The following is a 25347-nucleotide window of genomic DNA, read 5'->3' on the forward strand; positions in this document are numbered from 1 at the left end:
CGCTCTGACTGTTGCTGTTTGGCAGCTATGACAACGAACTTTGAAAGTTAGAAGAATGGCCTCAGTGAAGAAGAAGCTTTCGTCCTCTAAAGGACATCAAAAGTGTCTGAAATGTACGGTGCAGTTGGACATCCAGGCAGTAAGTGTGTCTCTGTGCTGCTGCTTTGGTGTGAACTTCAAAATGTGGCCTGATGCTGTAGCTTATTAACGCATGCTAGCTAACGAGCTTACGTTCGCCTCCTGCAAACCTGTTTACGGTCCCCTAACTACACACTTAGCTAACCAGCTAACCCTAACTGTTCTGACTTATCTGATAGACTATGGTTATCCTGATAGTTCTACCTAACTAACTTACTAACTCATCCCAGAGATTAATAGCAACCTTGATCCTGATGCTGCAATAATTAAATGAATCACTGCAATTAGTACATACCGTTAGAGATGATAAGAAAGGCACGAACATAATAGCAAGAATACTGTAACGTAGCTGCCTTTACAGTATTATTTAAATTTACACATACATCATGAAGTCGTAGAAATGGTAAATACACCTAGTGGAAATAGTTGATGTCCGTTTTGTAGATTTAAGTAATTCAAAGTAACTCGTTTTGCATTTTTTTTAATATTCTATAAGTAATCTTCCTGTTTCAGTAGTAGTTAAGGAGATCAGATATCTCACTTTATGTGTGGGGTTGCATTTTCATCCCTTTATTAACTCAAATTTACAAATGTCAACACAACTGAGTCTCACAAGATTGGATGTCAATATGAAAACCCAAAGATGATAACCAGACAGAACAGCATCTCAAATAATTAACAGAGAAAAAGGCAGTAGATGGGTGCACAAAGGCTATCAAATGAGACCACAAAAACACATATTAGCTCCCATTTATGCATAAAGGAAATGGGGAAAATTGCAATCAAATACGATACAAAACATTAGTCTTTTTGTATGTTATGATGTGAGAGTGAAAAGGGGAGGTTTAAAAGATGGTAGTGAGACCTGCTCTGATGTATGGTTTAGAAACGGCGGTGCTGACTAAAAGACAGGAGGCCGAGCTGGAGGTGGTAGATTTGAAATATATTAAGACTTTTACTGGGAGTGACCAGAAGGGACAATATTAGAAATGAGTATGTCAGAAGGACAGCTCAAGTTGGGGGGTATGGAGACAAAGTTAGAGAGGCAAGGCTGAGGTGCAGAGGAGGGATAGTGGATAAACTGGACAAAGGATGTTTAATATGGAACTGCCAGGCAGTTCCATATTAAACAGGAAGACAACAGAGAAGATTCATGGATAAGGAGAACATGCAGTAGGTTGGTGTGACAGAAGAGGATGCGAAGGATAAGGTGAGATTTTTTTTTAAACCTTTATTTTACCAGGTAAAATGTTTGAGAACCAGTGATTTGTTTGTTTATACTACAAGCGCTATCAATTCAAAAACAGTTGGAGAGAGCCGTGGTTCAGAATTGGCATTCTCAGATTGGTTCATCCGGTGGTTTGTTCTGGCATCATGGCACAAGCTTCTCCAATCAGCAATAAAAGCTCCATAAAAGACACACACACACACACACACACACCTTCCTCCCTCACATGTTCCTAATCATGACTTGGCAGTTTTATTCTCCGTAGCAACAGAGCACAATGACCTACACACACCCTTCCCTCCTTAGACACATATGTACATGTTTTGGCGAAACCTTTGAGGATAGAAAAACATTCTTCTCCGAGACTGAGAAGGTCATAAATAAGATAAACATATCGCCCAAAGGCTGTGAAGTTGGTCTGGCACTATCTGTCGCTCTCTGTCTAATGTATTTAATTGTCTATTTTTGATTCAGCCACTATTTATTAATTAATTTACTGCAGTTTTAAACATTTGTCATTTTATTCATTGAGTAAAACATAATCCCCAACAACTCCCTCCTTTTTCACACCGTTCAGGTGTGAAACCAATTTAATGCCCCATATGGTTATTAACCTATTGATCAAAAACTGAAAACAATAATGGCATGATTATAATATATTTTAAGCACAATAAGTAATTTCAACACAGACATGATCCAAACTGTAAGCCATTGTGTTCTTGTTATCTACAGCATGGTTATCTTACCAAGGTCAACACATCACTGGGGGCAGACAGAGACAATTTCAGGGTTCAGCATAACTCTCCTCTTTTTTTATTTATTTATTTTTTGCAGTAAAGAATGGCAAAGCATATGAAAGCATTTAATAGCATAATTATTATAAGCACTCACATTTACCAAAATCACCCTCCTTTTCTGTAAATTAAAACCAACCAACCAAAAATGCCAAGCAAGTGGACTAAAGCACGGGACACAAAATCATGACCATTCTGCAAGCACATACTCAAAATATATCTTTTTAAAGCACATTACATAAGATGATTGTTCATTATTGCACTTTCATCAATTAGTATTCATTTGCTAAATAATTGATCCTGTCATTACAGGTTCAAACCCTTTTTCTTTTTGTCTGTTTTCTAGGAATCAGTTGTCTAATTCTTACAGTAACTGTAATGAAGACTAAAAGAGAAAAATTAGAATTTGTCCTTTTGATTTCCCAAAATATTTTCCTATCATTAAAGATACAGGATTTATTTATTTATTTCTGAGCTCTCTGCTAATTTTTGACAATGCTCTGGAAAATTGAACTGCTATGGTTGAATATTATTTAGACTGAGTCAACAGCACAAGTAACAGCTATGTCATTTTATTCTGCTGTTAATTATGTTTAGTTCTATCACTCACTAAGTTTTCCATTTAGTCTCTGTAAAGTTGATCAACATTCCTGATTTAATATTATAATTAACCCAATCTAAATTTTGTTTATTTTTGGCCCAAAAGGCACACAGTGACTCAAACTCTGCTGCCATCTGATTTCTAACCTTAAATTTGTTAAGAACCCCAGCAGGAAGTCTTAAGGCATACAAGGACCCTTTTGGGCTGATTGTTTTATGGGCATAACCTGGACTAATGCTCAGATACCATTCCATTTTCCAAGACTCCCATCCTCCACACGCCAGCTCTCTGTTTGGCAAACCAGGGACTGTTAATGCCATTTATACTCAGATAACAGGCCATCACACCGGGATGTTCCCGACAGACAGGCGTTCTAGTCTGAGGCATTCCCTGTAAAAAGGCACATTTCATTATCAGGGCACAACAGGGAGCGGTTACTGGTATCCATGAAAACCTAGTTCAGTTTTACAAAGTTCTGATTTTTTTTCCCCTAATATCTGTAGTTTAAAAAATTGAGTCTTGGACTGCAGGCCTTTGGGGTCACTATTTAAATTTGAATAGAGACTGTGGTCAGATCAGGTTTAACTATTCAACATAATTTTATTAATTTGATGCATTCATTTTATCCACTAAATATAACACCCTGACTCTAAGACTATCAACTTAAAATCTACACACTACAATTTGCCAAGACACCTATTTAACAGCAGAAGTGTATGTTTGAAAGATCTATTATTCAGTGTCTTCATATTACAGATCTCTTGATTAGTTTAACCCAGTCTAAAATTTTCTGTTCTAGAATTGATTCAGTCTATTCAGATAAAAATGAATTAATGCTCTAAAATCAACATTTGGCACAGATTTTAAGTCAGCAACTATGGAAAAGAAAAACATATGCTAAAGCTCACACAAGTCTATGATTAGTCATCCTAAAATCCTACAACTTAAAATTGCATATGTGTACATGTGTTATACCTATGGAATAAAATAAAAACAAAAACGCTAAAGACAAAAAGATAGAAACAAAGATAAAGAAAAAACAAACATATATAAAAATTGTGATTCCAAGATCCAATACTACATTGCCTATGGCAATTTCAACCCATTAAAACGCCCTTAAGAAAAGTAAATGACCTAATTTAAAAGAAAATCATTTATCATACATATATATGTGGATATGATATATATGACATATTAAAATGAATGAATGAATACCTTTATTAGTCCCACGGAAATTACAAAAAATTACAAATATTATCTCAATTTGAAAGGAAAGGAAAAGCTAATTGGTTTTAGTCTAGTGTTAGTAACAGAAACCTTGATTGTTTTACTTTTATGACTTAATTTATTTATACTGTATCTTTACTGGTCTTGTTCTGAATATAACACCATGTAATGCATACATACAGTCAAAATCAAAAGTCAAGTGAGTCTGAAATGTGGTAAATTCTTGAGTCAGAGGTCATACTCACACATCCCTCCTTTGTTGACTTTGCACAGAGCTCACAGCAAAATTGTTATCTGTGGTCATCTAACTGAAATCAGGATGTGTCCCTCCTTAGACCTCATGTCAAGAAAAAACAATAATTAGTATTACAAGAAACAAAAGCAGAGTATACTCCTGTGGCCTCCCAATGATGAATTATCAAAACAGATTATGAGTCAGACTACTGAAAATGCTAAGACTAGAACTGAAACATTGCAGTCAGTTATTTTTCCTGCAGTTCCTTAACCCCTTGACCACTAAAGTGTTTTGGTTCTTCACTGAGATCTGTGACTGCGCGGGCTTGAGGCCTACCTATGAGGGGCCGTTAGGGACATTATTACTGAAACGCTCTCACACACACTACTGAAACGCGCTCACAAACACTACTGAAACGCACTCACAAACACTACTGAAACGCTCTCACACACACTACTGAAACGCTCTCACAAACACTACTGAAACGCGCTCACAAACACTACTGAAACGCGCTCACAAACACTACTGAAACGCGCTCTCACAAACACTACTGAAACGCGCTCACAAACACTACTGAAACGCGCTCTCACAAACTCTACTGAAACGCGCTCACAAACTCTACTGAAACGCTCTCACAAACACTACTGAAACGCTCTCACACACACTACTGAAACGCTCTCACAAACACTACTGAAACGCTCTCACAAACACTACTGAAACGCGTTCACAAACACTACTGAAACGCTCTCACAAACACTACTGAAACGCGTTCACAAACACTACTGAAACGCTCTCACAAACACTACTGAAACGCGCTCTCACAAACTCTACTGAAACGCGTTCACAAACACTACTGAAACGCTCTCACACACACTACTGAAACGCTCTCACAAACACTACTGAAACGCTCTCACAAACACTACTGAAACGCGTTCACAAACACTACTGAAACGCTCTCACAAACACTACTGAAACGCGTTCACAAACACTACTGAAACGCTCTCACAAACACTACTGAAACGCGTTCACAAACACTACTGAAACACGCTCTCACAAACACCAGTGGTTGGTTCCTGCATCATGGCACAAGCTTCTCCAATTAGCAATCAGCAATAAAAGCTCTATAAAAGACACACACACCTTCCTCCCTCACATGTTCCTAATCATAACTTGGCAGTTTTATTCTCCATAGCATTAGCGTACAATGACCTACGCACACCCGTCCCTCCTTAGACACAGATGTACATGTTTTGGCAAAACCTCTCTGTCTAATGTATTATTTAATTGTCTGTTATTTGGTTCAGCCACTATTTATTAATTAGTTTACTGCAGTTTGCTTTTAAACATTTGTCATTTTATTCATTGAGTAAAAAATAATGCCCAACAGTTATAAACATGACCTGGCCAAGAGGCACCAATAGAATCAGGTCCATTACACATAGATACACATAAACATAAGCATACCAATTAAAGCTGCAAGCGGCAATGATCGGGCCCTCACACCCGGCGCGCGTCAACCCATGGTGCACTCGTGCTATGCCGCGCTCTGAGTTTTTTTTGATCGTGATGGTGTACAGAATGTCTGTAACCAATTTCATACATTTACGGGAAACTAAATCTTTTGCTCTCCATATGAACCCAGTGTAGTATTTGGGGGGCGGTCATGGCTGCGGTGTGCAAAATGGGGCATGGGTCTGATTGACTTTTTTGATCAGGATGATGTCAAGAATGTTGAAACAAATTTTCATGCATTTCAGAGAAACTAATTCCGTGGACCGCCATACAAATATTAATTTGCTTCTGTAGGGGGCGCTATTGCATCTATAGCCTTGAATCCGTAGTTATGGGTTTAGCCTGGGTCTAACGAAGGCCAACTTCATCGGCCTGGTGTGACAAGGCCGTTGAATATTCTACAAAACCATGAATAACTCTTGATGTCCCACTTATCTAGATGATACTGAGCCATCTCACTGGGTGAAATGCCCTGGGAGGAGATGATTCAAATAGCACCCCTGAAAATGGCAAAAATTGACACTTTAAATTGAAGATGGCTGACTTTCTGTAGGGTTTCGGGTATGGGTCCAAGAGACTTTTTTGTACATCTTAGGATGTTACATGAGCCTGCACAATTTCAGATTTGTAGATAAAATGTAGCTCCGGGGCTACGCAAAAAAACCTGGTATTTCATGATATTTCCAGGTACTAGGTGGTGCTCTAACATTTAGGGACTTTAAGCATATCAATGTGTTCAGGACAGGAGGCTTATCAAACCACTGAAGTTTGACACAGATTGGGCAATGTGGCTTTGAGTTACTGCCATTTTTGTCTTCATGGCGAAACATCAAACTTTGCCATCCTGCCAGGATCATGCCCTTTGGCGAAAACTCAGTTTTGAAAACAATGTAAGGCCAACTCATTAAGGCTTTCCAGGGGAAATTTGAGATGGTTCTGCTCAACCACCTTGGAGCTGTACTTCAAAGTGTAAAACATGACATTTCCTGTTCCCACTAGGTGGAACTGCGACTGTAGTTAAATATTGTCATATGTATGTGTTCAGGGGCGGACCCTCATCCTACTGAAGAAGTTTAATCCAGATTGGATTATGTAGGTTTGAATGAGAGGCAATCAAAATTTCGTGGTGAATGATCAAAATTCACTGTGGCATCACAACCACGCCCCCTGGTGAAAACTCGCCATTTTTTAAATTTAGATTCCCCGTGGTGTGTAGATTAGACAAACAAAATATGAAGTTGATATCGTCCAAAACCTATGAGTCATTAGAGAAAGTATGAAGACAGGAAATTGCTAAAATCACCCAATTCAAAATGGTGGACTTCCTGTTGGGTTTAGGGCATTGGACCAAGTGGTCTTTTTTGTTCATCTGGACATGTTACATATGTGTACCAAATTTCATACATGTACGTGAAACACAGCAGTGGTAATTGCACTAATGGTGGCGCTGTAGAGCCATTTTGAAAGGGCCATGCCTGAAACCATTAAAATATGTAAATTTTCACCAGACGTGATGTGTGCAAAATTTCGTGAGTTTTTGAGCATGTTTAGGCCCTCAAAAAAGCAATTCATTTGCCTAAATAATCCAAAGCAGATATAATAGGGCCTTTGCACAGGTTGTGCTCGGGCCCTAAAAAGCAATCAATCAATAAAAAAATCAGATTAACATGGAACATGCATGTAAATCATGACAACTGGATAAAAACAGGTATGAGGAGAAGAATAGATAAGTTAGCATAAAGGGAAGAGAGGGGACATTAACGTGTGTGTGATTGTATGCATGTAAGAAAGTGTATGTGGGTATTACCTGGGGTGGTCAGCATAAGCAACAGTCAACTATGATCTGTTGAATTTTATGGTTGAAAGTAGTAAGAGATGTTAAAGTTGCAAGTTTGAGGGGAGCTTTGTAAAGTGTTCCAGCCATTTGCTGCTGCAAAGTGAAAGGAGTTGCATCCAAAAACAGTAGAGGTATTGGGAATGGTGAGCTTGATCTATTCACTTGACCTTGTCAAGATGGAGGCAGATGATCTGCTGTGGTGACCTCTAAAGGAAACAGCCTAAATAAGAAGATATATTATGACATGATATATGCCAAACTTTTAACCTGTATAGATTGTGGTTATATAATCTGTTAAGTTAGATATAGGCAAATTGGAGGATACCTCTCAGCCTGATGTTTCTCACGTTATTCCACAGAAATGCTTTCTTAATTTGTTGGCATCTGGTTACCCTAACCCAAACCTTGATATGATGGATTGTACATATATTTAGTAGTTGTTTATTAACTGTTATTGTCTTTAGGATATTTGCATGTGGTATGTGCTTTTCTTGATGGGTTGTTTTACAAATATGTTCAAAAACTATAACAGACTAACACAGTAGGATTCTTGACATGTTACACTGTTCATATGCAGGTCACATGCCCAGGAGTGCTACTTCCTAAGAAGTATGATATCTACCTCAGTGTGTGCATCATGGGCCAGTACAGGAAGACTGCCTGTTTGCTCCCAGTTTTCCCTTTGCTCTTCCAACACAAAATGGTTTTTGTCAAGGTAAGAATAAAGTAATGTATTAGAGAAATAAAAGAGGTCCACCTGGATTTGGACACAAGATTTCCACCTGCCTGTGGCTGTTTTGTTTTGACTTAGCAAGAAAAGTGTGCATATGATCATAAAAGTAAAACAAATTCAAAGAGACATGAATTCACCCTACATTTGTTTTAGTGTATTTTTATTTAACAAAAATAAAAAAACAGATCCAGTATTAATGCCTTATACATCTGATCCACTGGTTTTCCTTTAAGTATTTTTAATGTTGGAATCATCTTATCATCCTAACTTTACATTAATTCTTAATGAAGTTTGTTGAGATAAACAGGCATTTTAAATACACTGCTCAAGTTAGTGGTAATGAACATGTGAAGTTCACAATTCAGTGTCCTTAGTGTTAAGTAGTTTTCCCACATTAACACCAAAGAAAGACAAAAGATAGGACATTGTGCATCTGTTTACCTTCGCTCTTATCTTTGCTCTGCCACAACACTGTGTGTGTGTGTGTGTGTGTGTGTGGGGGGGGGGGGGGGGGGGTGTCAAGATCAGGCTAAAGCTATTTATTACAGAAGTAAAAGAGGCCTCGCTGTGTGAGACACAGCTTTGGCATCTGTCTGTGGTTTGTTTCGATGCAGATTGCATGAACTGTGCTTTTTCTACATTGAATTAATCTTAATAGATTTTCATCAGTGTTTTTTTTTTCCTACTCAAATACTTATATATATGTTTATGCCTTTTGTTCTTTCTTATATGGGCCAGCATTTCATCCATAGTTAGTTCTCAGGTAGTGAAAGATTATTAGCCCACTGTGCCTAATAACCAGCAACCCTCCAGTATGAACATTACTGTCCTAACTCTTAATAAGAGGGGCCTTGTTTTCTCTGGGGAGAATGGCACAGTTAGATACTGGCCTGTCCACTGGATCTTGTTATAAGTATTGATTTGCTTTGTCTGTACACTTTGTGTTTTCCCAGACTTTCCCCGGTGTTGTTGACCCTGCTGATGTAGCTGACCTCCTCGAAGGTAAATGGCCATCTGGGATTTGCTTCCTCATCTCTTAGTCCTGAGTCCTACCCTATGAAAGCTTATTGGCTATTAGCTGAGATACCGATCATTAGCTCACAGTCTGTTTATGCTTTCCTTCCTCTTAGCTGACACAACATCTTTTGAGCTGATTCAGTTGGTGCCTCCAGGTATGCTTTCTGATGATGCCAGATGGGCCTGTTAAGTCCCCACTGTATCCAGTCATTACACTGCAAAACAGGATCTTTAACTTGGATTGTGTGTATGTGCGTGTTCCTGGTTTTTGTCTGTATATGGGTTATAGAAGGTGAGGTACTTGCCACAATAGAGGAGAGCAGCAGAGATTTCCTGTATCCAGGTCCCAGGCTGAGCTCAAGAGCTGCAGAGCGAGAAATACTGATGAAAAGATCGCCCTCCTTTCCTGTAAGCTTTTTCTATCTATGCCAACATCTTAATATTTGTCATAATAGCATGTGAGAAAGCTCTAAAGGGGCACTATAGGTGTTTTTTTTTAAAGTTATTAGTTGAATATGAGCCTTAAGGCCCATTTATCCAGCGATGTACTGCTATGTACAGCAAAATGAAAATGTAACTTTGAAAGTGTCTTTTCAGCGATTTCATGATTGATCCCATATATAGTCAGTAAAAAAAAACAAATGAGTCAGAGGTGTGGCTTTAACCTACATTTGCTGTGTTGTGCAGTAACCAAAAGATGTTTTACACAGAGGGATGCCATACATGCATGTATATCATTAACCCCTTAGCATACACTTTGCCCTTTTTGTTTTCCGTTTAATGGTTAAAATTATTTTAACTTTTAAATAAATCTTCACAACGGTGAAGTAACAGCAATATAAAGCCATTTTCACACAAACTCTGGAAAATGTCAAGAGACAGGAAATTATTCGAAGTGTCTCTGTCTCTCGTGTCACATACAACAGGAGATTCAGAGCGTTTCAGATGCATTCTGCTGCAAACGCAGTTAGTAGTCCATTTGCTGTAGGCAAGTGAGCCGTCTGTGTTGAGCGCACGATGCCCTCCCTCTCGCTCTAAATTCACTGCAGTTACCTGACAGCAGTCAAACATCCTTCAGTCTTTGGACCAGTAAGCTGTCAGGTTACAGACAGTTCAATGTCCTGTCTGACTGTGTCAGTCATTTGCATTCTGGCACGCACCTCTGTTGGGTAATGTTTAGAAAAGTTCAGGGCTGCAGTGTATTTGTGAAAACCGCTTAATAAAATTCAACAGCACATCGAGTATGGGCAATAAAGAAGCAACGAAAGTGAATGCAAACACATCAAAATCCAAAATTGGAAACATTCCAAATAATTAAAAAAGAAAAATGTAAAAGTCGTTCAATATCCTGTCAATGTAAGCTTTACGTATTAATAGCAGTGTTGATGTCTGTTTTTGTTTTTATGCAAGACAACAGGTAAACATCAGCCACTGCCAAATGTCATTTTATTTTTTAATAGGCTGGCATGTCAGTGGACCCTTACTCTTAAATACTCAAATGCAAATAAACTGGATGAACTTACTCTTTAAGCATTCAGCTGTGTCTAACCTGTTGTTGATCTTTGGTAAAATCACACAGAAAGCAGAGGTGCTCTTAAAACAGTGTTTTACAATCCTGTCTCCAAAATATCTGGATGCTGTGTACATAAAAACAGGATGCAAATGGGGACTTCCAGTGGGACAGCAAACAAGCACGTATGTCTAAACAGCGAGCTCCGATACACCAACAAGATATCCGGGCATAACTCGTGACCTGATTACAAAATTAACACAAACTGAGAATTATGATCAGAGACTCAACGAAGAGAAAGAAAAGAATCCCGAACTTGGGAATCCTGAACCGTGCTCTTATGGAAACCAGAAAATGCTTAACCTTCTATGTGAAAAGTAAATGGGAACAGGAGCTGAGTGAGGAAATACCAGAGGAGGTATGGAACAAGATGTGGGCAACACACCGCTCAACAACAAAATCACTGAAATGGAGGGAATTCAGTTGGAAAAATCAGATTCGGTATTTTCTGACACCCCAAATTACGAGTAGACAGATGGCCACCAAACAGCCATGCTGGAGACTATGTGATCAGATGGAATCAAACCACACACATATTTTTTGGACATGTAGGAAAATAATACCCTTCTGGGATGACATTCACTCAGCTGTTGTTGAGATAGTTGGTTACGTAATTCCACGATCATTCCAAATCTTATATCTGGGCCAACTTAAGGAATCAGTAACTAAAAATTGGCTTAAGACTGAACCACCAAACTATGGACAATGGAGGACTGTCATCAAAGAGATTTTTACAATGGAGAAACTCACATATAGACTGAAAATGAAGGAAGAAATATTCTTACAAGACTGGGACAAATGGTTATCATACAAACAAAGAAAGGACATAAGCAATTTAAACCATAGGAGAGAGAATTGCTCCCACACTGTCAGCTTGAGTTTGTAAATGTTCATGTATATGTTTTCACGTTTTTATGGGGTTTCTGTATACTAATGCAAAACTTCAATAAAAATTTAAGTGTAAAAAAAACAAAGCAGGATGCAATATTTTGTAAGCCATTTAGACACAATTTGGTGGTGAAAATCATTGCGGGGGCTTGAGAACACTTTAAAAGAGCATTGCCACTGAACACAGTTTGTCACTGCATCAACAAATGCAAATCCCAAAATCGACCATGCAAAGAAAATAACAGATATAAACAAGGTCCAGGAAGGCTGCCGCCGCATCTGGATCCGAGCTCATTTAAGATGGACTGAAGTTAAATTTGAAAAGAGTCTCATGGTCTGATGAATCAAAATGTAAAATTTCTTTTGGAAATGTGGACACTGTGACCTCTGAGCTTGAAAGGAGAGGACGTCTCGCACGGTACTCCTGCGTTTTTAGAAATGTCGTGTGAAGTTTGTTACATAACATTCATTCGTAAATTTTCAAGTAGTCAAAGTCAAGGATTTAAATTTTTTCCACTGAAGTTCAAAATGTTCGTTTGGTAATTAGATACACAAGTGTACGCTTCAAGCCTGTAAAAGTCCTGATAGTAATTTCAAGCAGCACAATACTGAATTAGTTAAAGGAGGGAGGATATTCCTGTCAGCTGAAACATTTAAACATAATCCACATGTCACAAAGACAGCACACAGTGTTCACCATGGGATCCAGCTTGAGTGGCACCAATATTGCTCGTGTCATTCATTGTTGCTTGCTCTAAGTGAGTCTCCTCCTAATCTCAGTGGCTCTCACGTCTGTGCACTTGACAGGCAGCTACACCACCAAGATAACCAGTTCAAAAGAACTGTCTTGTCTTAGACTGAAGTATTGTCTTTAGAAAAGATGGCATTTTCTTCATGCAGCTGTTGACTGTCTTTGCTATACAGACATGAAAAAGGAGCTGAGAACTTCCTGTCTCTTCAGTCATTTTTAATCTTTTTTTTTTTCTCTCCCCCCTCTTTCCTTTTTATATCATGTGATCCTCTCTCTACCTCCTGCCTTCCGTACTTCATCTCTCCATGTCTGCGGGTTGCTTTTCTATCCTCCCCTTGTCCTCCAAGGCACTAACTGGCATATTTAAATGTCTTTAAACACCATCCCCCCCTCACCGATGCTTTTATGTGTTTGTGTTTGAGGCCCTACATAGCAATTTAAATGTCTCTCTCCAAATGCCGTATTATTTAAACATCACTGGAGCCTTTCTCTTCTCTGAGATTTGTTTTTCTCAACCCAGGCGCAGATTGAAGATTTGTGGTTGTAAATTGGTGTTCCAGGCAGCTCTGTTATTTGTCCTTTTGTCTTCATCTCCCTGTAAAAACTCCTGTGTTTGTTCTATTGTCCCTCTCCCTCTAGGGAATCTCCCCTAAAGTAGTGTTTTCCACGACATCAGTCATAGAAGACAGTGATGGCAGAGACCACTGGACAGCCTCGCCTGTAAGCGTGTCTTTTTATTACATCTTTTAGGTATTTGCAAACTCGCACTCTGTGTGTCCAATTTTAAATTAATTGTACCTTTGCTACATACTTGGCATCACGGTGTGAGTGTTGACCACAGCTAGAACAGTGAAGACTGATCTCTAGAGGGCTCTAATAGGAGGTATCGCTTGCCATCACATACGACTGTTTCCACTATACATATCCAACTTCTATTGTTGCCATGGCTACTGCATTTATCCATCCATACTGGCAGTGTTTCAAGGGTATCTGTTCTCTGAATGTAATTACAGGGAGGCAGATTGGTGATGCTGATAATGAGGCTTGTCTCACATGTCTGACTAGCAGGGAGTTATAACAGAATCAGCCATTAGTTTTTTTTACTGTTAACCGTGCAGGTGATGGGTCACCTGTAAAACGTCTTTGTGGGTTTTAAAGAATTGTCCCTACAATCACATTTTAAAATGGCAATTTTTTCCCTTGTTAATCATGAAAAACAAAGAAACTGGGAATGAGGTTTGCCACTGTTTTCTCACCTTAAATTTATTTAGGAAAACAACTTGTAGACTGAGTCATTCTAAAAACTAGCACTAGTCCTTCGCTGCTGCCACAAGTATAACCTACCAATCGGCGGTCCTTTGTGAATCTCCGTACACGTGTAGAGTGTGTGCACAGGTTAGTCCAGCAGATGAACATTGAGAGAGTGGAATAACCCTGAAAAATGTGTTTCTTTTAAAAAGCAGGATGAATGAAAATATTTCACTAACTGTTTTACTCCTAACATCTGATCCATCACACAGCAGTTGGCATGTTGCGGCGAAAAACGCTACCATGAATTTCCCCGTTGCGGTAACCTAAGCTGAGCTATTTGTTTAAATGGAATGTCACTGACAGTGAAGCAGATTGTCAGCGTGTTCCTCCTGGCCCCTCTGGGGGGGTGTCTGGATCAGAGCACCACTGTGGCTGTCAGACAGTAGAATTTCTCCATTTTCTCTCTCCTAATGGCTCTTCAGCATCTAGGCATTTCCCTGACTACCTGCCCACCCAGCTGACAAATCACATCTTCTTCTAACAGAGATGTGGAACACTAGTGAATTTTATAAAACCTCTGAAACTGTACTGATGAATATATTCTTTTTGGATATTTTCATGCACGGTTATCTTATCCTAATTGTTATGAATCTTATTTAAATACCCCTGTAATTCCAACTTAGGTATCTAAGCTGCATTACAATGATGATGCCAATGTCAGTGTGTCAGTCAGGGGGTCTGTCAGTTCATCACTTTGGGCCAGATTTAAATATTTCAGCTACTCCCAAGTGGAGGAACCTCAAAGTGAGGTTCCTGTAAAGGATTGAGACATCTCAACATCTCTTTAGTAGATCGCAGTTAAATTTGGTGCAGACGTGAATGTCTTTCTGAGGAATAACTTTTGCAGTTAGATCCTTTAACTTTCCAAATAGTGCCATCTTCTGGTCAAATTATAATTTCTGTTTACATCAGTTCACGTTGGCCTGAATTGTGCTTTTATTAAATGCAGCATGCTGAAATGACCATTATCATTATTAAACCTTGCTTAGCACCAGCTCCATAGGGTTGTCACTGTTGGATTTGTAGTATGCAGTGATCTCAGCTCGATGGGTGTATTGATATTTAGCTTGAAACGCCACTGTGCAGCTTTACAAAGCCTCTTGCATGTCTGCGGACTGTATCCTGAGCTTTGCTGAACTGTGTCTTTATCGCACAAACCCAGCAGTGGAAATCACAGCTAATCACATCGGATAAGCCTTCACCACTCAGCTGGTGACAGGAAAAAATGATTCAATCTCAGTGACCATCCACCAGTGAAGAAGAAGAAGAATAGAAAGAAGAGCTAAAGGAAGTCAGAGATGGTGGTGGATTAGAGGACGAGGGCGTACTTGTCTTAATTCTATTAAATCAGATCATTCTCAAATGGCAGCAGCCACAATGAGGATTTATTCATCATTCAGTTTCTCTTAAAAATAGTTTTAATGTTGTGTGATTTCCCTAATTAGCATTTAGATGATCTTTGTTTTACAGCCAGGTACTGCCTCTTTATCATATTAGACTGGAGATGGCCATCAAATGCAATTAACATTTTATCTTAACTTATTTATCCCCGGCTGGCATTACCTGCAGGAAGTGGGATATTGCATGGGAGAATGATGTTAGTGGCCATTAGAGTTATTGAAGTAATTCTGCAGAGGTTGTCTCCATGGCAGTGCTGACTGCGAGAGCTGTTGTTGCAACACTTAAGCTGAATGATTTAGCTAATGGTTTAATGGTTTTGTCCAGGGAGAGCAAGTCTGTGTCAAGAGTGAGAGCAGCTGCCTTAATGGCTAAAATGGCTGATGCATCTGTGGAGGAACAAACTGTGTGGTCTTCAGAGAAATCTAAACTGCTCAAATCCTGTGTCTCTCCTTAAAATTCAAACATGAAGTTAGCTCAAAATATTACAACAAATCAACATTTTTTTCCCCCTCTCTCATATTCTGTCCCTTCACTCCAGACTGGCTGTGTTTCTCCAGTGAGGCCTTCCTTAACCCCTTCCAGACGGAGTTCAGCAAAAAAGCCTGTCCGCGGGCATTTTTCCAAAGCAGATGGTGGGAACTGTGTCTCTTTGAAAGGTGGGAAGGACAAGCTGAGTGTTGAGGCTAAAATTACAAACTCTGCACCGTCATCAACATCCAGGCAATCCCCGTCAGTCTGCAGTCCTCAAAAAAACAAGAAGGAAAGAAAATGCAATCTGTCTGGAGTTTCTGTGACATGTGGCTACCAGCAGCCCACGGTTTCCTCAAGGACGCGAGCCCTGTCCCCCTACACTCACAGAAAGATGTGCCAGCTTTCTGAGGATTCCAGACAGAGGCTCAGCCATCTCCAGCTGGGGCCTCACTACTTTAGGAAGGAAACCGAGTGCCCGACACCGTTCTTGGTTTGTAGCATTAGAAGAAAAAAAAAAACAAAAAACAGCATAACGGTTCATTTAATGCCAAAAATACACATGTTCAGTGCACAGGGGTTATAAGATTAATGGATTCCTCAGTTGATGTAGTTCAAACCTCAGTGGGAGCGCCCCAAAATTTTGCTTAATCTAGTGAGCGGATTAAGTAGAGGGCATATTAAGAGAGCTGCGTTAATCTTTTTACCTGAGCCGTTAATGGATTTTGACGTCATGTAAATGTTTCATTATGTGTGCATGTAATATGGCCTATTATCCTCACCGAGGGCCTTGAGCACACTTTAATAGCGCACGTCCTGTATTTAGGCTGGGACACATTTATTTGTTAACACTTTAATTATTGCTGTATCACTGCTGTTAGAGATTTTCACATGAAAGGGAGTGATTTTCTGATCGGACAGCCTTGGGGAGCGCATACAATCGATGGACAAGAACAAAACAGCCTTTAGTCCTCTGCCCCTCCCTCCTGCTGCGCTCCCCTGTTATTTCTGCTTCTTCATTTACAATCAAATCTAATCCTGAGGTATGAATATCAGACTCGACTCGCACGCTGTCATTAAAGAAATTATTAGGTGCTGCGTTTGTTTTTGTCACACACATAAATGGAATTAACTAGAATACAATGGGCGTTTTATTAAGGACAGGAGCGTGCTTTTGCGCCTCTGAATTTCCTGGGGGAATCTCCTTTCGACAATTAACTCTGTAATTGAGAGTCAAGCTGCAATTAACAAATAGATACCTAATGAAGTAGTTTAGCCCCATGGGGAATGCATTATCAGTGCACATTTCAGAGCCTCAGTTCCCGGTTGTAGAGGGAAGCTCGGCCCTACAAATAATTGAACATCTTTTTTCTACAGACTTTTTCTCAAAAAACTTTGCTTTATTTGGGTTTTCATTCAGAGAATGACTAGGAGTTAAACTGACAGATAACTGTGGGAAGAAACAAGTGATTGTGATTAATGTACACTAATGTTTAATTCATTTATTCACTGCAGCAGGCAAGACATATGTCTGATGTTTTTGTGGCATTTGTTTTTGAAGTTGGCAAATTGTTGTGGTTAAAAAGTGAAAGGGGGGGGTGAATCTGTGTTTACTGGCACTGTTTTACTGCACATTCAAAGTACTTCAGACTCTAACATTAAGTTAATTATACTGTATAAAAGGAAATTACATTTTATTGTTGTGTCGTGGCAGGTCTCTCACTGCAGCAGGGTCTCTGGGATGGGAACTTCTTCCTCCTGTGCACTAAATAGTAGCATTCATCAAAGCTCTGTGAGCTTCTCAGCTAATCCCACAGGTAAACCTTCTAAACATATAAACTAAATCCATGTACTATAACACATTCATGACTATCACACAGTGCACTTGATGCAGGGGTAATTTATTTTCCAGTGTGTTTGGACACAGCCCTGAGCTTGCTGAATCCTTTGTCTAAATGCAGCCATCTGCATTGAGTCTTCTGAAAAAGTGTGTTTACATTCCTCTTTGGTCTGATGCCTTTAATAACATCCTAATGATAACATCATGTAACAGTCTTGCAGATTGATTTCTGCTTTGGTTTGTTGAGCTTGTTAGGGGATATCAGGAAGTATGACTATCACTGATCAAATGCTTTCAGAATTCTTATATTCATTCAGTCCTTTCAGATTAAAGCTGCTACAAGTAGACACAGATGTAAATGCTCATTAGGTACCACATTAAATCCTGCTGCCAAAATGGCTTTGACCTTTCAGGTTATGATCACAGCACCTCTCAAGGTGTCCCATGAGTGTGGCACCATGACACTGGCCGTGGATCCTTTGGGGTCATGGTTGTTAAGGTATCGCCTACATACTGTAAGACCAGGCCTGTGCCAGTGTGTCTTGTGGGATTGCTTGGTATCTCTGGAGTTTGGAGACCAGATCGACGCATCACACTCAGTCCTATTCCTCGGTGGAGCCGTAGACAATATAAATAATGATGTAGCTTCTGGGTTTGTGAAGCCAAAGGTGAAGAACCTGCATTCTTTTTAATGGCCAGTAGGGGGCAGCCCCAATGGATGCAAAAAGACATACGGTTGTGTAGAAGTGAACTCAATAAGAATTTTCCTGATGACTTTATGGGCTCAGTCACTAGTTTCAGATCCCAACAAATAAGATCCAGTCCAATGTTGTAATTATTATTGGTAATGGCAGAGAGATAACTTTAGTTCCTTAGTGGCATCCAGCCATCATTTGTCACATCCGACTTAAAAAATAGAATAGAATAGAATAGAATGCCTTTATTGTCATTATACAGGATGTACAATGAGATTGGAGGGCCACTCCTGTTCAGTGCCATGTAACAGAAAATCAAACTCTCTAAAATAAAAATATTATAAGAATATTATAATCTAGTATAATCAATATAATCAAGAGATATACAGAAATAAACAATGTGTAAAATATACAAAAAATAGAATGTATAAAAATATATACATACATTGGTGCATCTGTACATTGTAAGAAAAGTAAATATGTGTATACATATAATAATGAAGATGATGAATATTGCACTTGGTGAATGAATATTGCACTAGTGAATGAATACTGGATATTACACAATATAGGAATGTTAGATATTGTTCAGTATGAATAATATAATATTGCACAGAGATGTGGGTGCTGCACAGTTACAGTGGGTGAGTGTGTGAGTTCAGGGTGGTGATTGCTCTGGCGAAGAAACTGTTCTTGAGTCTGTTTGTTCTGGCTTTGATGCACCTGTAGCGCCTGCCAGAGGGCAGCGGGTCAAACAGGTCAAAGCCAGGGTGTGAGCTGTCCTTGATGATGTTCCTGGCTCTGCTGATGCAGCGGGAGGTGTAGATGTCCATCAGGGAGGGGCGAGGGCAGCCAACGATTCTTTGTGCTGTCTTGACTACCCTCTGAAGCCTGACCCTGTCTGCCTCAGTGCAGCTGCCGTACCATACTGTGATACAGTACGTCAGCAGGCTCTCAATGGATGAGCGGTAGAAGGTCAGCAGCAGGTTTGAGTCCAAGTTGTTCTTCCTGAGGACCCTCAGGAAGTGAAGTCGCTGCTGAGCCTTCTTGATAACAGCTGTGATGTTATCTGACCAAGAGAGATCAGCAGAGATGAGGACACCAAGAAACCTGAAGGTGTGGACCCTCTCCACACGCTTGCCGTTGATGTAGAGGGGAGCTGGGTCAGTCCTGTGCTTCCTGAAGTCGATGATGATCTCTTTGTTTTTCATGGTGTTCAGTACCAGGTTGTTCTCTGAACACCAGGCTGTCAACTTCAAGACCTCCTCTCTGTAAGCTGCCTCATCTCCCTTCGAGATGAGTCCAACCACTGTGGTGTCGTCAGCAAATTTGACGATGAGGTTGTTATTGTGGGCCGGACTGCAGTCATGGGTGTAGAGGCAGTACAGGAGGGGGCTCAGCACACAGCCCTGTGGGGAGCCAGTGCTCAGTGTGCGGGTGGAGGAGAGATGGGGGCCAAGTCTCACAGTCTGGGGCCGGTTGGTTAAGAAGTCCTTGATCCAGGAACATGTGAGAGGGGGGAGGCCCAGGGTGTGCAGTTTGGTGGTGAGAATGTCCGGGATGATTGTGTTGAATGCTGAGCTGTAATCCACAAAGAGCATGCGAGCGTAGCTCTGCTGCTGCTCCAAGTGGCTCAACACAGAGTGGAGAGCTACAGCAATGGCATCCTCTGTGGATCTATTTGCACGATATGCAAACTGATGGGTGTCGAAAGTGGGGGGCACGTGGTCTTTGAATCAAGATGGCAATGGTGAAAACACAAATTTTTAGGCTACATCATGGTGGTCACGTCCGTCTTTTATATCATGTGGGGGTGGGTTCAACATCACGTGTATATGCCTCTTTGTACACCTGTTCTGTGTACGGAAAGTTTCATTTATACTTCTTTTGTTGAAGAAATAAGTGGTGCTTTTTATTTAACGGACATGCTGTAGACTTTATGCAGCCCAAAGGTTACTCTGAGTTGTATATTTTCATAAAAATCTTGTCTTTTCCTTTTAGATTCTTCTGTCTTTGGGAGTTACAGACCAAGAACAGCAAGAGTAAGTCCAATTATAATATCTGGAACTAATAAATACAGTGAGCTGCTGTTCTGGTGCTGCAGGACATCAGTGCAGTGGAGGGTGTTCTCATTTTGTAGGTTTGGTTTGGCAGTCTACTCAATATCACACTTTACAGAACAAGTAATTTTGTTTGAACATCAAAGTGTTCAGACGGACAGGAACACATCCTGGTATACCATTTTCATTTTATTATATTTATTATATTTAGTTTTCAACATGTTACATATAAATTATCACTGTTGATCTTCCTTTTGATGCTGTGGTCAATTTCAAATGCAAAAGTCATACAAGGTCATATAAAGTCATATAAGGTTTGGTCACCAATAACAAAAATGTATCTCACTTCTAAACCCTGACGTCCTGTGAAATTTTCTAGGTGAAATCAGCATTTGTGAACGAGGACTCGCGTCCAAAGACTCCATTCCAACGTGAACCCCAAATTAAAAGTGCTGTTAGAAGTTCTGCCTCAGCTCCGTCCGACCCGACTGCGCCAAACTCCAGAAAGCCTTTGAACCTCAGCAGCCATTCCCTCAGAGAAAGGTACACCCATTTTCTTGAAAATATTTTTTAAAGAGATTTGCATTAATCTTTGGAAAAATGAATGGATGTGTCGAAATGAAAACAACTTTATCCTTATTTTAAAAGAACATAATGACCAAAATCCAACAAAATCCTATTTCTTCATTCACTTGCCCCAAAACATCACCCTCTGCACAAACTAAAGACTGGTGACTTTTATCTTTTTCATGCTTTAGTCTCCATTAATTACCAAAAACAGTCCATCTATACCTGACAGAAATCATATGTAAATACTCTACCTATGGCATATTTGTGAAATAGGAGGTTCATTCATGTTGAAGCTTAGCCTATATATAAAATAACACACACCCCCACCCCAAAATAAAGAAGAAAAAAAAAAGCCCCTGCATGTAGTGGCCCTTGAAGCCCACAAACTGGTGATGCTGGAAACTTTCTAACCTACCTCCTTTTGTTGGTTCACATAGTATAATGACAGCAAAAATAAATGCAGTTAATATCATGCATGTTTATAACCTGTATGAACTCTTACGGTATTTATCAGGGAAACGCTGTTGGCTCCTGAGTTAAGTTTTTCTGGCTGCAAAACAAATCTGATTGTCTTCATACTCGTGGTACGCACAGGAGTGAACATAATCCTCTTTTTTTTTTTTTTTTTCTTGTGTTTGCCCTGAATTTATCCTGATCCATCTGTGTAAATCATTTGTTTGCTCAAAAGATCTTAAAAGCAAAAACATGCACCTGTAGGAGTCTCCGGTTACAGTGTACAGCAAATATATGGAAATCCCATGAGACGTTAGTCATACACTGCTTCGTGTGTGTGTGTGTGTGTGTGTGTGTGTGTGTGTGTGTGTGTGTGTGTGTGTGTGTGTGTGTGTGTGTGTGTGTACACACATCCAATCTTTAATTTTGATCACACTCGACAGGCAGGATGAATTCCCCTCCACCTTTTAAATTACAGAAGCTGATGTCTTGTCATGTTTGTTCATTACTGAGAGAGAAGGCAGAGAGAAGGGAAAACAAAGAGGAAAATGGTATTGATTTGTGTTTCAGCTTGAGACTGATGCATTTGACCCAATGCACACTTTAATACATTCAGAGAGACCTTGTCATCGATCACAGCAGCTGTGAGTTGACAACGCCGATGGGACCGATGCTCCGTTTTGTTTGTTTGTTTGTTTCTGCTTCCCTTTTCCGTCTGCTCAGTCCATAAGTAAACAGTGGAATCAATGGACAATCTTAAACTGCAAAGTAAATTGCAGGAAATGAATGATACTTTTCCCTCAATTGGAAACGCGACAGGATTTGCTGGGTGGGAGATTAGAGTGGGCCTTTGTAGATTCCCCGCAACAGGGAGAGGGGCACGTCTTACCACGAATCTTTGATCTATAAAGAAAATGACAGATGCCAGTGGCAACGTTTGCCCCCTAAGCCCCGGAGTCTGAGTCTATTCATGTCTCTGGATGATTTGTCCTTGATGACTTTTTGAAGCAGGTAGTGTGTTTATCTGATTACAGATGAAAAGCTTCCTTTCCAACACGAGCCAGGCCGAGACACCAGTCAGTCTGTCAGTCATCACCCCTCCACTGCCAACAAATAAAAGTGGATGAGAGGCAAAACTGGAATGTATTTTTTGTTAGTGGAATCTGTGGGTTCATAACTGCTCACGGTCAACTTGTAGACGCATTTAAACAGTGCTGATGGAGCCCATTTATACCACCGGTTTAACGCATAGCTGCTCGAGTCAACTGGGAAATTACTTTTTCTGCACAAAAATGCAAATGTGGAGGAATGAAAGTCAAAATGAGTGTTTAGATGGAGCTTTAAATGTTGTTTAAAAATGTTGTACACTTTCAGGGTGTCGGCTTTTTCATCCACTCATCTTACCTTAGGTTACAGCGCAGACTAGTGGACAAAAGAATTACCTGTCAGGTCTTGTAAAGAGTGGCTTTTTTTTCTTTTTTTTTTAACTTTTGCTAATCTAAGCAGAAGTATTTTTTCAAGAAAAATACCAAACATTGTTTTTAAAATTTTTTCCCTGTGTTTATATCATTGTTAATATTTCTGTTTCTCAGCGTGCTGATCGCACAAAAATATGATCCTTTATTAATATTTAATGATTTAAACTTGGAGGGTCACTAGACAAAGATCAGATTAAGAAGCAGCTTAAAAAAACAGAAGAGCTGTGTTTTAGGAAATTTCTCTTTGTTTTGTCTGTGTTTTGTGTTTAGCAAGACCTCACGTGTATCTTCAGATACCTTGTAGGTGTCACAGGTTGAGAAGCTTTGCATATACCTGACTCAACCCAGATATCTGTTAGTCAAAGGTTTCTATTGGTTTCTAATCTGCCATTTCTTTGTGTTTGTGTCCCTCAGACTCAGAGCCAGTCAGACCAGTCCACCATACTGGGAGCAGATTCATAGTCGAGTCCAGAGGATTCTGCAGACTCACAAAACAAACTGGAACCAAAGAGCGAGCTTTGACCTTTAACCCACTGATGGAAGTTACCATACCAAGAGATTCAATTATTAAACCAGTATTAAACCTGCATTATTAAACCAACTTCTGTGGGGAAGTTGTACACATACAGGCACTAACACTTTAACATCAAGATTTTGTCACAGAGACTTGAACCAGCTCATACACATGTATCTTAATCAAGCTCCTTTTCGTCTTCATTTAAATTTCAAACCTCCCCAGCACGTGCTGAGCTGTTTGTTGTTGTTCATCTTTGAAAAGGCAGGAAATGTGCAGGGGTTACGTTCAAAAGCGTAGCAGTGCCACTTCACTCCCACCTTTCAGCTGGGCTGTATTTAAAAAAAAAAAAAAAATAGCCTGATGGTGAAACCAAAGTGAGACATCGCCTAATTTCTCTAAAGCTGTGTGTGAAATTGGCTCAGGTATAAAAAAGCAACATTCTGTGTGTGCGCGTGGGAAGTGACATAGTGGATGTAAGCTGCAGCTGTTAAGGGCTCATCTCTTACAGCACAAAAGAGAGACAAGAAGGTAGCCAAGAGCCACTGTTGGGATCCAAGAGCTACGAGAGACTGAAGACATTTGAGAGGGAGCGTGAGGAGGAACAAAGGTAATCCTGAATGAAAGAGCAGCAGACACAAAGAAATTTAGCTTTAACGAAAAATTAAGGCATTCACTTTCACAATGTTACACTGAAACATCTTCAACACATCTGAAGTGTGTGTTAGCGTTCCTGTGCTACTGACACAGAGGTCACGCGACACAGAGGAATGTTATTCTGCCGTCGTAGCTGAATCAGATCTTCTGCAGCAGCGTGGAGGGGGTTTTCACTTTGTGAGTCTGTAGCTGAAATTGCAGCAAATAAACAGGCTTTTTTTTTTTTTTTGGTACTTTGGCAGCACAACACAACATACAGCCACACAACTTTACAGAGGCCTGTACCATGAAGTAGCATTTTGGGCTTGTCCAGGTAACTTCAGGGTTAACCCTACAAAGGCTGTATTGGGAGTACATCTCCACAGCAGTATATGCTGCAGGCCTAACCTCCTCTGGATCAGGTTATTCTCCTGATTATTTTCCTGCGTTGGCTGCAAACAATTTTATTCTACGCATTAATCCTATGGACACCTATTTGCACTTGTGGACCTTTTAACACATTTGCATGTAGTTTAAGCCTATGTTTGGATTCAGTTTTTGTATTTAATCTTTAGTGGCAGACGGTTAAACACCAGCTGGGCTGCACCTGAAAGAATAAATAACTGTTTTAAGCACATCTTAAATGCTACTTTCAGCTGCTCCTTTATTAACAAGGGGTCGCCACAGCGGGTAGCACCGCAAGTTTGAGCTGGCAAATCATTTTTTAAAGTAGATGCCTTTCCTCATGCAACCCAAAAGGCATCTTAAGCACATCCTAATATTAATTTAATGGAATAACAACTTCATTAATAATGTAGGTATTTTCCAGTCTTACTGGCCAAAGCACTGAAAGTGCACACACATTCATCCAGTGCATTTAATGCTATATAGTCCTACTGTGCTTTTCCTTTTACATTCAGTGTTGCTGTCAATCTGTATTATGTGTAACTTTTTTTTTTAAATAATGTTTTAATTTCTTTCTGTAAAATCAGCCACTCTGCTGCCAGTACATTTATGTTTGAGACTGGTCACATGCTGTCAATGCAACCCATTTCATGTGAGTGTGCTCGTAGCAAATGTGATGTGAATGCATGGGGTAAGTGAAGCCTGACAGCCTGGTTTTGTAGTGCAGATCAAAATTAATGTCAAGTTTAAAGATGTGCAGTCCGACCCACGAGCCATTTAATTCAATGTAATTCAATTTTATTTATACAGCACTAAATCACAATAAACACTTGCCTCAAGGCGCTTTATATTGTAAGGTTAAAAACCCCACAGTAATTTACATGCCCATAATTAGTTTGCATTGTTAATAGTTGTAACTCTGAATATGAAGTTATTTCATCTGGTATATAATCGTATTTTCCATGTTGGGTGTCGTCCAAAAACT

The 25347-nt window shown here is 39.8% G+C and overlaps 1 protein-coding gene across 3 annotated transcripts; it reads left to right on the top strand.

The window, feature by feature from the left end:
* Window positions 1-25347, top strand: spata6 (spermatogenesis associated 6). 3 transcript variants are annotated; one of them, XM_030726556.1, is made up of 11 exons: window positions 1-1348; window positions 8150-8287; window positions 9259-9307; window positions 9436-9477; window positions 9612-9730; window positions 13171-13251; window positions 15782-16204; window positions 17426-17528; window positions 20248-20288; window positions 20686-20849; window positions 23222-25347. In XM_030726556.1, the coding sequence occupies exons 2-11, from the start codon at window positions 8210-8212 to the stop codon at window positions 23334-23336; spliced, it is 1215 nt and encodes a 404-aa protein (XP_030582416.1). In that variant the 5' UTR covers window positions 1-1348; window positions 8150-8209; the 3' UTR covers window positions 23337-25347. The 3 variants fall into 3 exon arrangements, with proteins under 3 accessions (XP_030582416.1, XP_030582414.1, XP_030582415.1); XM_030726554.1 differs by having other exon boundaries at window positions 1-139; XM_030726555.1 differs by lacking the exon at window positions 8150-8287 and having other exon boundaries at window positions 1-139.

This window comes from Archocentrus centrarchus, chromosome 4 (genome assembly GCF_007364275.1).
Source record: "Archocentrus centrarchus isolate MPI-CPG fArcCen1 chromosome 4, fArcCen1, whole genome shotgun sequence".
NCBI lineage: Eukaryota > Metazoa > Chordata > Actinopteri > Cichliformes > Cichlidae > Archocentrus > Archocentrus centrarchus.

Bases quoted from the DNA above. Each gene is read 5' to 3' on its own strand.
- spata6 (XM_030726554.1), top strand. From the start codon at position 56: ATGGCCTCAGTGAAGAAGAAGCTTTCGTCCTCTAAAGGACATCAAAAG. The intron at 9,478-9,611 runs GTATGCTTTCTG...TATGGGTTATAG, and splicing joins GATTCAGTTGGTGCCTCCAG to AAGGTGAGGTACTTGCCACA. The intron at 20,289-20,685 runs GTAAGTCCAATT...GAAATTTTCTAG, and splicing joins ACAGACCAAGAACAGCAAGA to GTGAAATCAGCATTTGTGAA.